At 36.5% G+C, this 14,811-nt stretch overlaps 1 protein-coding gene across 14 annotated transcripts in view; it reads right to left on the reverse strand.

Moving 5' to 3' along the window:
• Nucleotides 1-14,811, reverse strand: part of PKP4 (plakophilin 4) — a 226,363-nt gene that overhangs the window by 44,659 nt on the left and 166,893 nt on the right. For 9 of the 14 annotated variants that reach the window (XM_045575439.1, XM_045575440.1, XM_045575436.1 and 6 more), the window contains 3 exons: nucleotides 13,726-14,275; nucleotides 7,820-8,077; nucleotides 5,951-6,167 (listed from right to left, as the gene is read on the reverse strand). In XM_045575439.1, the coding sequence (XP_045431395.1) occupies nucleotides 5,951-6,167; nucleotides 7,820-8,077; nucleotides 13,726-14,275 (1,025 nt within the window). The remainder of the gene's footprint in view (nucleotides 1-5,950; nucleotides 6,168-7,819; nucleotides 8,078-13,725; nucleotides 14,276-14,811) is intronic. The other 5 variants (XM_036422341.2, XM_036422339.2, XM_036422344.2 and 2 more) reach the window with 1 other exon arrangement.

The raw sequence follows: 14,811 nt of genomic DNA on the forward strand, positions 1-14,811 counted from the left end.
TCCAGATCCCACATATAGGTGAGGGGATATGGTATTTGATCAGGTAGTCTGTGTCTGACTTATTTCACTTAACATAATCCTCAGGACCCACCCATGTTGTTACAAATGGCATGATTTCCCTTTTTATGGTGGAATAATATTCCATTGTGTACAAATATCACATTTTCTTTACCCATTTATTTCTCTATGGACACTTGGCTTGCTTCTACAAAAACATTTAAATTAACAACCCAGTGATATTGCTATTGCCCAGTTTTAAAGGCCCAGTGTCTCTCTTGGTCTTGGAGGGCTCCAGGCATTAACAAATATTTAGTGACTCCCTACTAGGCTGCAGGTGCTAGAGCACATGTGTCAAACACAAGGCCCGCGGGCCAAATCCGTTCCGCCAGGCCTTGCAATATGGCCCGCACCGCGCTGTCATCACTGCACTCTGCTGCGTTTCCATCACAATGACAGTTTATGACTGTTCAGTAAACCATTCGGCCCGCGATTTAGGCTGGATTTTAGATTTTGGCCTCTTCTCTGATTGAGTTCGACACCCCTATGCTAGAGGTACAAACACGGAATTTAATTTTATGGATGTCAAACTGAAGAGCTTAGTCTTAATACCAACAGCAAGTTATTAGTTATTGATTTTACTGGCATCAAGCATTGGGTCAAGAGTTTTATATACATTATCTCATTTACCTCCATTGTTGCCCCATGAGGTAAACACTATTAAATAACTTTAGATATAGACAAAGAACCAATGAAGTGGTGAAGGTTAGTGATCTACAGCCAGGTGATCTATAGACATCTATAGAGGCAAAAGTAGGTTTACAGCTGTTTGTATAAAAATTACAAAAATTAATATATAAAAATAAACTGTGTTTTATGTACTCACCACTGTAAACTTACTTTTGTCCCCTCCAGGATTGTCCCCACATAAGCAACAGAGAGCTAATGAAGGTTTTGAAGCAGAAGAGTGACAGAATGGGACAGGGTCACATTTATAAGGAAGATACTCATCCATTCTCTCTGTCTTGCTGGGACCACTCTAATAGCCTCCTACATGTTCTGCTTCAAACGCCACCCCTCCTCTCATCCACTCTTTGCACAGCTTCCATATGATCCTCTGAAAACTGAAGTCAGTGGAGATTTCTGGCTTGGAGGACAGCCTGGATGACCATGTCATGAATAGACATTAAGAACACCACAAATGGCCCAGCCAGTGTGGTTCAGTGGTTGAACATTGACCCATGAGCCAGGAGGTCATGGTTCAATTCCTGGTCAGGGCACATGCCCAGGTTTTGGGCTTAATTCCCAATAAGAGACAAGTAGGAGGCAGCTGATTGATGATTCTCCCTCATCATTGATGTTTCTCTCTCTCCTTTCCTCTCTGAAATCAATAAAAACATATATACAGATACCCCTCAATGCTTAGGTTGCCTATGTTAAAGTCCTAGGTCCTTCACTTACTATGTGATTTTGAAAACCAGTTAATTAATTGGAGTTTCAGTTTCACCATCTATAAAATAGGAACAATAAAACTATCATTTCTACCTTCTTATTAGGTTGGCTGTGATGATTAAACTGTTATAATGTATATTAAAATATTTTATACATTTAAATTATGATATGGATATTTTATTAATGTTCATTATCCCTAACATAAGAACTATTATAAAAAAGTGTATTCTCTGCAATCACATGTCCTTTCATGCACTGAAACTATTCTAGCCACTTCTGATAAAAATCTGCCTCTGCCCATTATATAAATCTATGCCGTAATTAACGGGGTGCAAGGAGTGGGATTTAATCTTTCCTTGATGACTCACAATTATTACAAATATACATTTTTGTCCCCTTTAAACGGCACAGGGGTGCCCAAGACTTCCTGGCATTCTTGAGTGATACGAGGGTCAGACAACACAAAGAGTAGGCTCCAGACAGAGATGGGTAGTTAGGCTTGGATGGCATCAACTCCAACCTTGATTTTCAGCAGCAATTTACCCTGGGGAGATGGCTATCAGTTCACGGGCTGGTGGGATGGCATGGCATCAATGCCAAGATCTGCTTTATTAAAACCTAAGCCCAGACTCCAGTTTTTAGCCATGATGAAATTTACCCTTCTACGACAAACACATATAAAATTGGACTAAAATGTATGAGGATTCTGTAATGCAGTGGGTAGTACATCGGACTTCTAAATGCATAAGAAAACTGTTTTCAGGGCCTGAACAACAAGTAACACAGGGATGTAATCTTTGAAAGGGAATTACCGCAGGAGCCTAATATTCATCTGGCTTTCTGCCCTAGGGCACTTTTGGGATGTGGCATAGGAAGCACAGACCCTTAAGGAAAGTATCAATGATGAGCTTAGTGAGCTGAGAGGGAAAGACTGGAATTTGGAGATGCCAAAGTGGTTAGAACTTGTGGGGCAGGGTAATGGGGAGCTGGGAACTATGCAGAGCAGATTCTACATGTGTGTGGGAGGATTATTTTCAAGTTTGTAGTTGAGTGTGGGGCTGTGCATGTATAGGGCACATGTACAGGTCTGCTGGGAAATAGTTGCTGCAAGACTGAGAGCTAAGCATGTACTTGCTTTGGTAGCACTTTGGCTAAAATTTAGGGCTGAGTTTCTGCCAAGTGATGGTGGACTTCCATCTCAGTCTGAGTGCAGATCTTACTGAGCACCTAATCTCACAAACTATACCAGAGAGCAAGGGCCATGTGCTAGGAGTTAAACAAATCTGAAATAGACCCATCCTAACAAAGAACAAAACCAATCTCAACAGAATCAAAAGCGTCTGCCAGTAATTATCTGCCACAAAAATACCTCAGAACCCTAACAGGAGACAACACAATCCTGAGTCCCTACAATGTATCATCCATAACAGTTCACACATAATTTAACTGGTGGGCATCAGAAGAAACTAAAAAATATGACTTAAAAAAGTATAAAAAACTCAAAAAATAGAAACAGTCCCAGAAAAAACCTAGATGTTGTAATTATATGAAGAGGACTGTAAAATGGTTATTGTAAATGAGCTCAAAGACTTAAAGGAAAAGATGTCTATAAAAACCGAATAGACGAGGAATATTATCAGAGACATGGAAACTGTATAAGAAAAAAAAAAAAAAAAAAGAACCAAATGCAAGTATCTGAAATAGAAAAAATTCACTGGATGAGCTTTAAACATATTGGAGATTGTAGAAGAGACAATACATTTGAAGACAGACCAATTAAAAAATCCAATCTGGAGAATATATAGAAAAACAGATTAAAAAAATCTGAAGAGAGCTTCAGTAACCTGTGAGATGTCAAGTTATCCCAGAAGAAGAGGAGAGTAGTTTGGGACAGACAAAAAATACTTAAACAAATAATGGTGGAAAATGTCCCAAAAATCATCAACTAACGTTTAAAGAATCTTAGTGAATCCCAAGCAAGTTAAATGTAAAGGAAACTATATTTAAGCCTCCGACAGTAAAACTGTTAAAACTTAAAGATAAAGAGAAAAATCTGAAAGGCAGCCAGAGAGAAGATTCATTACATAATGAGAACAATGATACAAATGATGTCTGATTTCTCATTAAAAATAATGAAGATCTGATGACAATAAATGAACATTTTTTAAACTACTAGGGGAGGAGAATGGGGGTAGAGGGTGGTGGAATTTTACCTATCTATCCCAAAATTTATATCTAGCAAAACTATCCTTTAAAAACTAGTGAAATAAAAACATTTTCAGGTTTAAAGCTGAGAGAATTTCTTGACAGGAGATATGCAGCACAAGAAAGGCTAAAGGACATTTTTAGTTTGAAGGGAAATGAGAAGAGATAAAAAATTGAATTTATAGGAAGACAGGAAGAATTATAAATAGTAAATATGTAGGTAAATACAATAACCATCTTTTTTATTTCTATTACTTTCTTTAAAAGACAATTGACTATTTATTTACAGTAAAAATAGTAACAGTATATTATAGATTTTATAATATATGTACAAGTAAAACATTTGACAATGTATAAATGTCAAGGAGATAATAAATGAAATTATCAAAGATTAAGCCCTGCTGGAAAAAATATCACCAGGATGCTGTCACTTTAAATCACTTCCCATAGGAAGTACTTTTCTTTTTCCTTTAGGATGTATTGTTTGTACTATTAATCATTTTGCTTCCAAACCAGAAAACTATTTTTAAAAAAACCAACCCTCATAGATCTTTTACAAAGAAAACATGAGTAATTTCTTCAGTCTTACAGGATTTTTTCAGGCTAATTATAATGTAACATTAATCATAAAGTAAGGAGGTTTAGAAGTGAGTAAATACTTAAAGTTGCTATTTTCAAAACTAAAAATTAAATAGTTAATATAACTATTTTATTTAGCTTTGAATATTCAAACTTCAAATTCACCTGAATTCCAGTTTCAGGTAGAAAAAATACAACTATTATTATAAGGTAATCATTTATTCATCTTACAAATGCGTTATCAGTAAGCATTCACATAATCAAAGCTAGCTATAACTGTTTTATGCATTAGACTATGAAATTATCATACTATGAATAGCTGAAATATATTATCATACATGAAATCCTTATTTATAGTGAATCAACTCACATCAGATGTCAGAACTGAATTCTTCAGGGACACATGTTAAACTCAAAGCTCTAATCACAGCACGGCTTCTATGGGTAGATGTTCGTTTCTCTGTAGCTTCAGCCAAGGTATGGTCTAAATTACCTTTGACTCAAAGCCCTTTTAAGGATTTCTTCATGTATTAGGGTGTCATACTCTGTCATTTTGAGGTTTTTAAAAACAAAATCATGTAAAAGTATTTCTGAATTACACTGATGTGCTATTAGACAAATTATTTTACAAAATCCTTAAAATGACAAAAAAGGTGGCAAGCATAATCAAATGTATATATAAACCATAAAGAATTTTAGAAAAAAAGAGTTAAGTAGAGTGGTTTTAGGAAAGCAGAGGTCTTCCCATTTAACTCTAAAGTACCTTTAGTTATTTTGTTTTAATGATCAAAACCTCACTGATGCTTTTATTTCACATTCATTAGAATAAGTTGGTAGGTTGATAAAAATGAATTGATAATTATAACAATTTTCCAGTGAAACAACTGTCTGTGGGCGAAGAGTGAATGAAATCTTGTTAATATATGCCTTAAAATAGCACTCAAGCTGCTTAAAATTTAGCAATAATTTCACTTTTACAGAAATTAGAGTTCTGTTTTAGTTTCTAAACATCTTTATTTCCTGAATATTTTAAATGGCTTTCATTAAAGATGAGGCCAGTCTGTAAAAGGCAAGTACTAAATGACTCATACTTCTCTTAATAAAACACATTTCCAAATAAAATTTACAAAAGGAAACATTCATTATGTAACAAATATTTTTTTGCTTATGAGAATTTTTTTGTAAATGATTTACTCTTAAATGGCAAAGAGCTTGTATGAAGGACTAAGTTAATAAAAGCACAAAATAACATGGATCAATATGATTGAAAGTGTACAACATTGGTCTTTCCCATTTAAAACAACCATATGCATTTCCTAAAGTTCTCATCTATGAAGTCAGTCAGGAAAAAAGGAAAAGGGGTAAAATAATCCTTTAAAAATCTTTTTTTTGTGTGGTTCAGACTGAGGACAGACCAGAGAGCTGTCTTGGTGAAGTATTTCAATGATGAATGCTGCAGATATTCAGACAGACCCGTGCATTCTCTTACCTATTATTAAAGCATTGAAAGAAGGAATCCATCTTCCTTCTTTAAATGAATTATATAAAATGAAATTACCCACAATGACTTTTAGTACTGGAATGCAACTGGAAATATTAAGAGATAAGGAGTTAATGATCTTATAAGAGTCTTGGCAACTTGAAAAGAAGTGAGAATATAGGAACTGGTTGGCTTCTATAATTCTGTAGCATTCGGAAGACACATAACAGTACTTGCCTGGGGTCTTTCTGAATGCTGTCTATTGATGGGGATCTCGTGGTGCCATCATCAGCCGGTGCTGTGTGCTGAAGTCTGTTATAATTGCACTCTTGCACTCGGTATTGTATTGGCCTGTAGGGCTCCGCATAGGTAGCTGTTGTGTTTAGAGCATAGTTATTTCTTTGGTATGTAAGGGTACTTCGTTGGCTGGATGTCCTTTGCAGATTTCCAATACCTACCAGAAAGTCAACATTTATTTTAAAAAGGTTAGTATGTTCTTCATGAGGTGATATTTATCAAAGTCAAATGTTTTCAACTTCAAGAAGAGTTATAGTTTTTACCAGCTGTATAACTTGCTTACTTTTAGATTTTACCAATTTAGCTCATTAGTGCTAAAAAAGGCACTTCAGTTTTTTGTATATGCTAACAATATACACCAACAATATTATGATCATTTTATTAGCAGAAAAGAGCAAAAATGGAACTATAAATCTGATTCATAATAGGTCTTAATATGTTTATTGAAATTCAGTAACAGCAAGAGAAATGTAAGAAAAAATTAATTTCAAAACTTCATTTTAGCAATAAAAAACAAGATGTGTTAAATTTGTAAAAATTTAAACTATCACTTTTAATTGGGTATAAAAGTTACTCAGTTTGCAATACATTTCATTTATAGACCTGTGGATTTTGATAACTTGGAAAATTCATAAGAAAGAAGACTGATATATCAAATTCCACCATAGCTTCCCTGAAATTATTGCATGATCCTATGGATAAAGATACTGTACACAGGCCAGCCAGCCATAGGTTGAGTGTAAACCTATGAACCATATGGCCAGGGCATATGCCTGGGTTGCAGGCTCGATCCCTAGTATGGGGCATACAGGAGGCAGCTGATCAATTATGTTCTTTCATCACTAATGTTTCTCCCTCTCCCTTCCTCTCTGAAATCAATATTATTTTTTTTTAAAGATGCTGTACACTGTATTTAACATTTCTTTCCTAATCACTGCAGTAGGTATTTTTCTAATGATTGAAATTCCTGCAATCAAAAGAGTTTAATAACATTACTTCTTAATCCTATTAAATACTCAAGATACAGAACATAAAGTGAAACATTTCTGCACTAAATTATTAAAAATTGGTACATTCTATTAGAAGAAAAATCCTGCAGTGGACCAAATTATGTTTTGACAAAAAACCAATTCGAACAGTCTTCACCCTCCTTTGTTCTGGGAGGTATGTCTCCTAGGGTTGTGCCTTTAGGGAGTTATCATAGCTACCTGGAGTTCATGTGTGAGCATGTTACTAAACTTTTTTTTTTTTTTTTTTAAAGAAGAGGCCACAGGAGATTCCTTGAGTCAAACTGGCAGCACAACCTGCAGCTTACATAGCCATGGGCTACAGATTCTGCTCCACCAGCCACAACAAGCTGGTGTGGCAGAGATGAGGGTGGGATGCAAGGGTGTGATGTACTAGCTCCCTATTTTTAAAAATGTCTTTACTGCTTTCTGTCCCCGATTGAGTCCACCATAAAGAATATATTTTTCACATTCCACTCTTAAGCATTCGGAGGAAATCCATTATATATAAATAAAAAAAATAACACCAAGATCACTCAAGACTATACACATGCTAAGTCAGAGATAGCGAAGTAACTCATACAGGGATTTCCTCCAAATACACATTCCAGGTAACAAAAAAATTCCCAATAAAGGCCTTCTTTTCTATATCTGTTACAGTTCTAATCCAAGGACAGTCACATTTACAGCTCCATACACTTATTTGTGAATTTACAGTATAATCACTCTATTCACTGATTAGACTGAACTAAAGTAAAAAGGTATCACCTAAAATAGGTTAAAAAATGAACTTTTGTTTTACTGTTTATTGATCTGCTGCCACAGCTGCTTTCTTGACAACCAGATTGGTGAGATTTCAGCCGATGCCCACCTGAGCCTGTACGGTACAATGCGGTCTGTGATCCTTGGAGCTCCACAGTCCCGTGGTTTGGACTGCGGTACACTGGGCTGTAGTAGGTCCTGCCCTCATATATAGGAGTGATGTGCAATTCGGGAGACACAGCTGAACGAAGGTCTTGTCCAAGCTGGCTATGCTGGCTAGCATAGGAACTCCGTAAGCCTAGAGGCAGGAATGTGGCATTGTTAAGAAAGTGAGAAAACTGTGGTGAGGTTAAAAGCCCTAATGAAACTGCTAGCCAATAGGACCAAATGTTAAGTCAAAACACCAAACCTAGTGAGTTTTACAAAGGAAGGATACCAGGTATGAAAAGGACATCTCATAAATGTTTAGAATAAAATTATCTCTTAGTAGCAAGATAAAAGTAAATTTTCTAAGAAAAAATAATAAGGAATTACTAATTTGTTGGATAGCCTGAAATTTATTCTCCCAATTGTAAACTATTTATCATGATGACCAAAAAGAGAATGTCCTCTTCTATCATTATACAATTTCCATTGTTAAACACATACAAACGGTGGTCTGTCTCTTTTCCTGCCATTAAAATTACCTTGTCTTACCAAGTGGGCAATCAGCTCCTTGTGGGCAGGGCCCACCATGTCCCACGCCTCCTTAAACCCCAACTTCTAAGACAACACCTACCTAGTAATGCTTAGTAAAGGCTGATGGTCAAGAACTGTTTTGAAATATGTCTCTTAAGTAATTCACTCATGATTTTTACAGGGAAACAGAATTTTACCTTACAATATTTGGAATATTACCAGTGAATTAGTAACAATTATTAAGTATTGTGAAGTATTACTTTATTATTTATTATCACTGCATTTTTTATTTTCTTAAAAAACATCAACAGTTGTTTTCATAAAAAACCCACATACCAGATTCTTGTTTACCGTCTTTCCAGTGTAAAGAAAAAGTACAAAGTTAGTACATGAATATTAAATCATTTGAAATATTCTTTCATTCAAATTGCTAATAACTAATGTTTACGCACGGGGCTCACGATAAAACAGATTTCAAACCCAAACATTTTATTTTCTGAATAAAAGCATATTAATATATTCTATACTATCCTGCTCAGAAGTTTGTGAGTAAAATCTGCCACTTGATAAGAATACCAACTACAGTTATATCCAAATATGAGCAAGGGAAAGAACAAATATATCTGAAGTCAGTCATATATTTGCTTTTAAAAAGGCTGCAAATAATTAACACAGTAACTAATTGTAAAAAGACTGCATCATTCCCATCCTGTTAACATCTCAGTTAATCATAGCACAACTAAAAGCAAATGGGCTTGAGTGTGCGTGGTAATTATATGTTGCTTACTGAGGAGTAGCAAGAAAGTTAATACAAAAAACTTCTAAAATGAATGATTACTACCTACCCTGGATAGCTAAGTGACATGGGAAGAAACCAAATGCATCAATCTGGGTTTTAACTAGGGGCTCCTCACTTACTAAAAGAAGATCAAAGCTTTAAACAGTCCTATACTTGGGGGTTATTCAGACAAACCTTCTCATTTCAAAACCAAGGAAAACGAGAGCCCCAAAGGAAATATGAATTATCTCCATCAGAGGTACTTCCCAGCAGGGCTGTGAGGTACCCAGGTCAGTGGGCTATCACTGCACACTGAGCACTGGACACGCTATCCCTCAAGGGTCAATGGGAAGTGGTGTGAGAAACCCTGAACTCCACAGAGCCCTCTGCAAACATAAAATGAAAGAGCAAGAGTAAGAGAGCAAGGTTAGCCCTCCAGGGCTCCACAGAAGCCGATGTAATTCTAGAGATGATATTAGGATTGTTACTTGAAAGTTCTCACTTGAGGATCTCAGCTTTTTATTACTGGCAGATTGCTCATTCTTTCAGCAGAGTACAAGCTCCATTTCTTTATGGAGCTCGTGAGTGTTTTGAACAAAAGGGCAGGCTCTGATTTTGTTAATGGTGACATAAAGCAGGCAGGTCAATATAGCTAGTCCTTGGTAATCTTATCAATACGAGGTGCAATGTTAACACTCAGGAGAGCTACAAACACTCTTGATTCACTGAGACTCAGAACATCACTCACACTTGGGTAGAGGCAAGCCTGGCGCTGGTGGTGGCCCCACCATCCATGGTGCTTTGAGATCAGAACAAAGCATTCTATGCCAGTATTAGAACATTGTATTCTCGCTAGAAGCCCGAAGCACGCAATTTGTGCAAGGGCTTAGCCCTGGGCCCTCGCCGGCCCCCACTGCCAGCCCCGTGTCCTGGAGACTACCACCTCTGCTGCAGCCCCACTCATTTGTCCAGTAGGAAGGATGTCTGGTCTTAATAGCATATTATGCTTTTATTATTATAGATTATTATAGATGGTGGGAGGATCTGGCTACATGCTCTGCTGGAATCCATACTGTAAATATTTACTACAATTTCATGGGAAGTAACAAAATGAGCTGATATAGAACAAAAGTATTCAGTAAATATTCACTTACAGGACTACTAGTGAGATGAAACTACCATGTGACAGACTATAATGTGAAATAAAAGACAGATTTATAGTGAGTAGTAGTACTTTCTTGACATTATAAATCTTCGTGAGTAACATAACAGTAATTGTTACTATTTTGTTTATCTGATCATTCATGAGAAAAAGTAAAACACAGGGTCCTATAGATTAACATTTAAAAAATACATGGCCTCTACAGATTAAGTTAAATAACTGTTTAGGAACCCACTATAATTCACTACTTTTTAAAATGAAAGATAACTAATTATGGTATATAATTGTTATTGGAAATAATTTTTCCAGAAGTATTTCCACAGAGTAATTTTTATCTCCCCATTCACGTAACAGAAAACACAACAACACTTGTGTGTACTTGATCTTCCACAACAATACTTTTCAATAGTTTCTATTTGCAATTCCAAAAATACATATTACTTTACCTGTTACAATGATCTATTACCTGTGATTTAAAACTCATATATTTAAGACATTGGAAATAAACACATATTTATCTCCCAAATATAGATTCTTTGTATTATTCTTTCAACTTTTCTTAGCATGCGATGATTACACTGACATGAATATTTCAGGACAGACATATTTTTCTGTTGTAGGAATTAACTTATACACACATTACATCATCATTTAAGTTATGATCAGCAAATATCCAAGTGTCGGAGTCAATGATAAAATACTGCTTCAGGCTTATTAGTTAGCAAATCATTACTTCTTTGAAATCAAGAGCCATAGCAAATATAATGGCATCATTCTCTGAAGTAAGAATAAGAAAGGGAATTCACAAAATAGAATCCACATTCAGATTAAGTAGGCAGATAGATGATGAGAAAAATTTTCAAAGAAACCTTTTGCTTCTTCTGAAGATGGTAGCATTCTAGGAAAACCTCTGTGCTAGGCTACGTATAATTTCCCCCGACTGAAACATAAAGTCTAATTTCATCTGTAAACCACAGGGTTAACAGGTGACAGTGTTTATGTGCTCGCTTCTTTTCTGGGTTTCCACTTTGCTCTTCACAAACAGATTACTGCACAGCCATTCTACAGGTACACAAGGAGGAAGACAGAAATCTTCAGAATTAGTATCTTTTAAGGTTACCTTGGGAGATAGGATTTCATAAATGATTCCTACATCATGTTGCTGTACACTTTTCAGAGGCATGCCAGGAAATATCTAAGCCAGGTATACCTCTCTGATGACTGAGGGAAGAGAGGTGGTTTTTCCACTAGGAATTTATTCGAGCTCAAAATCAAATTCAATATTAATTCTTCATGAAAAATCATTCAATTGGAAAATCTCAAAAAGGATTTACTTTTCCTAGAGGCCATAAGGAAAACATACTAATTTTACTATACAAAAATATTTAAAAGATTCTATAAAGTCCTGTACAGGTTGCTCAGTAGAGTCACACTCACTCACTCACACTTGGGAAGAGGCAAGCACCGCACAGGAGATTGTGAGTTCGATTCCAAGTTGGGGTGTATACAGGAGGCAACTTATCAATGTTTCTCTCTTACATCAATGTTTTTCTCTCCCTCCCATTCCCTCTCTCTCTAAAGTTAATAGAAACACATCCTTGGGTAAGGATTAAAAAGAAACTTCTGAAAATAAAAAGTACTAAAAACAAGTCAAAAGACGGATTAGAAAATAGGGAAACAATTAAGAAGAATGAATAAGGGACTAATTTATTTCAAGTATAAAAAGCTTTACTACTTATAAAAATAGGCAAAAGACCTGAACTTATGGTTTACAAAAAGAAATAAGATGGCTGATAAACATGAAATCTTCCTCCTTCAGCATAACTCAGTAAGGCCATTTACAACAATAAAGTATAGTTTTGCCTACTACATTGGCAAAAATGAAACATTCCATGCTAGCAAAGGTAGAGTGAAAACGGGCAAACTCAGACTAGTGGTGGACATTTAAATCTGTGCCACCTTCCTAGAGGGTAACCTGACAAGATCAGTAAGAACAAATATGTAGTTGATCCAGCAATTCTGTGCCATGAAGTGGATGCCACAGCTATCTTAGTATCTATGTGTAAATATCCAGGAAGAACAATACGCATACTGAGCATTGTTGTCTCCAATAGCTCTAAATAAAAAACCTAAATGTCTATTAATACAAAAGTGATTAAATAAATTATAATGCATCTATAAAAATGAGGTCCTAGGTATACACTAAGAGAATGAAGTAAGCTCTCAGACATGTTAAAAAAAAAGAAGAGCCCTAGTCTGTTAGGCTTAGTGGACAGAGTGCTGGCCTGTGGACTGAAGGATCCTGGGTTTGATTCCAATCGAGGGCACATGCCCAGGTTTCAGGCTCGATTGCAGTAGAAGGCGTGCAGGAGGCAGCCAATCAATGATTCTCATCATTGATGTTTCTGTTTCTCTCTCTCTCTCTCTCTCTCTCTCTCTCTCTCCCCTTCCCTCTCTGAAATCAATAAAAAATATATTTTAAAAAGAAGATACATATTATAGAATCCCATCAGTATAAAAACACAATATATGCACATTTGTATGTAATGTATATACTTATATATATATATATATATACAAGCAAACATTCTGGAAGGTACATAAAGTGGTGAGTGGGCCTGCATAGGGACAAAGAGCAGCTTGGGACTTTCCCTTCTCACTTAATATTTTTTTTGTAGTTTCAATATATATATATATTTTACCATTGTGTATATGTTATTTAAAAAAATGTAATTTAAAATACTAGCTGAAGATAAATTTCATTTTACAAAGAGCCATGCCGACACATTGTGTCTGAAACCCTCCATGAAGACAGCCTGAAAAATGGCTGTAACATCAGGAAGCTGGCTGCTGTCTTTCTGATTTAATCTGAGTGACATTTGAAGCCAATTCATAATAACTTTGTGTTTTTCCCATTGGGATGCTAAAAATCAAAGCAGTTGGTGAGAAAATCCATAGTCTAGCCTATACTAAGAAAGCACTTTTTCAAAATATTAATATGTAAACGTAACTTGGGTTTGGATGTGGGTAGGCCTAGGTGATAAAAAAAAAACACCTTTCATTAAACAAATAAACTAACAAGTAGCAGAGAATTCCAACCATTCTTCTAAAATGCAAAATTACTTTCATGTCCTAATACTGTGAAAGAAAAAAGTTTATTCATTTCAGAAGATATGAACTACAGAGGCCGAAAGATCGGTCAACCTGAAGCCCGCAGTATACATTTTGAAACGAGCACGCAAACTTCTCATGTTATCACGTTCTATTTTAGTGGAAGTTGCACATATGTTCTCACGGGACTTTATGGAGTGCTGTCACCTGTACTCACCTGTCAGGCTGTCTGGCCGGGGTGGAACCATCCTCTCATAAATGTCATACTGCTGTCCAAACTGCTCCATGTCATGAACCGTCCTCTGCAGTGAAGGTCCCAGATGCTGTGGTACGGCGGTCATCCCTGAGCGTTTGGGGGACGACGACCCCACCTGGCCTTGGGATGGGGAGGCTACTCGAGTCTGTGCATCCGCCAGGGTCAGTGGGGACCCGACTCTGACGGTGGTTTGGTACTGAGGGGTTGGTCCGTTGGGATTGGAAGTCTGCCGGGAGGTGACTGACCCAATCCTCCGCACAGCTGCTGGGGAGGCGGATCTCTGCGCAGAGTACGGAGATGCTGCCCGCTGAGCAGGTAATGTGGTGGAGGAATATGCACTGGGGTTCAGTGGTCGGGAGTCGGTCACTGATGGAGAGCCAAATCCACTACCCAGAGAAGTTCTCAGTGACCCCCTTGAAGGAGACACGCCTGTGCTGATAACATAAGAAGGAGACTGTGCTCTAGATGGAACTGAACTAACTCTTCTCATGGCCCGATTGGCTACTGATGGCTGATAAAAAGGGAAAAAAGAGAATGGGTTTTGTGTCCATTGTCATCACAGAAACAAATGCATATAGCTCACTATAACATGATTATTTTAGGCATCTAAGTTGCTTTTCCTTTTTATGCTTTTAAGCTGGATCTTAATATTTCCTTACTGTGTTTTTCTTTCCCTTTTTTTTAGTGGCATAATCTATACTTTCCCCTGCAGAATACTAAATTCAACCAGTAAAGAGAGACCTAAAGACATTTACTACCCCTTTTCTGCCGTCTTTACATTTTTGCCTCTTGCCTATGCATTTTCACAACACATAAAACACTGTGTTGCAAGTATGGCGTGTCACTGGAGCAATGTACTTATTTTGTTCCACAGGAGTCAAATTTTGGCCAATATAATGTATTTCTGTACAACAAAAAATTTGAATTAATTCATGTAATGTATCTAGAGGAATGTTTAGCCTTTATGGATTGGCCCCATTAACAAAAGGAATGTGCTCTCTCAATGCAGAATAAATGAATGTTTGGACAGCGCCTGGGGTCCACCCT

The sequence above is a fragment of the Pipistrellus kuhlii genome, unplaced genomic scaffold (assembly GCF_014108245.1).
Source record: "Pipistrellus kuhlii isolate mPipKuh1 unplaced genomic scaffold, mPipKuh1.p scaffold_m20_p_7, whole genome shotgun sequence".
In the NCBI taxonomy this organism is placed as follows: domain Eukaryota; kingdom Metazoa; phylum Chordata; class Mammalia; order Chiroptera; family Vespertilionidae; genus Pipistrellus; species Pipistrellus kuhlii.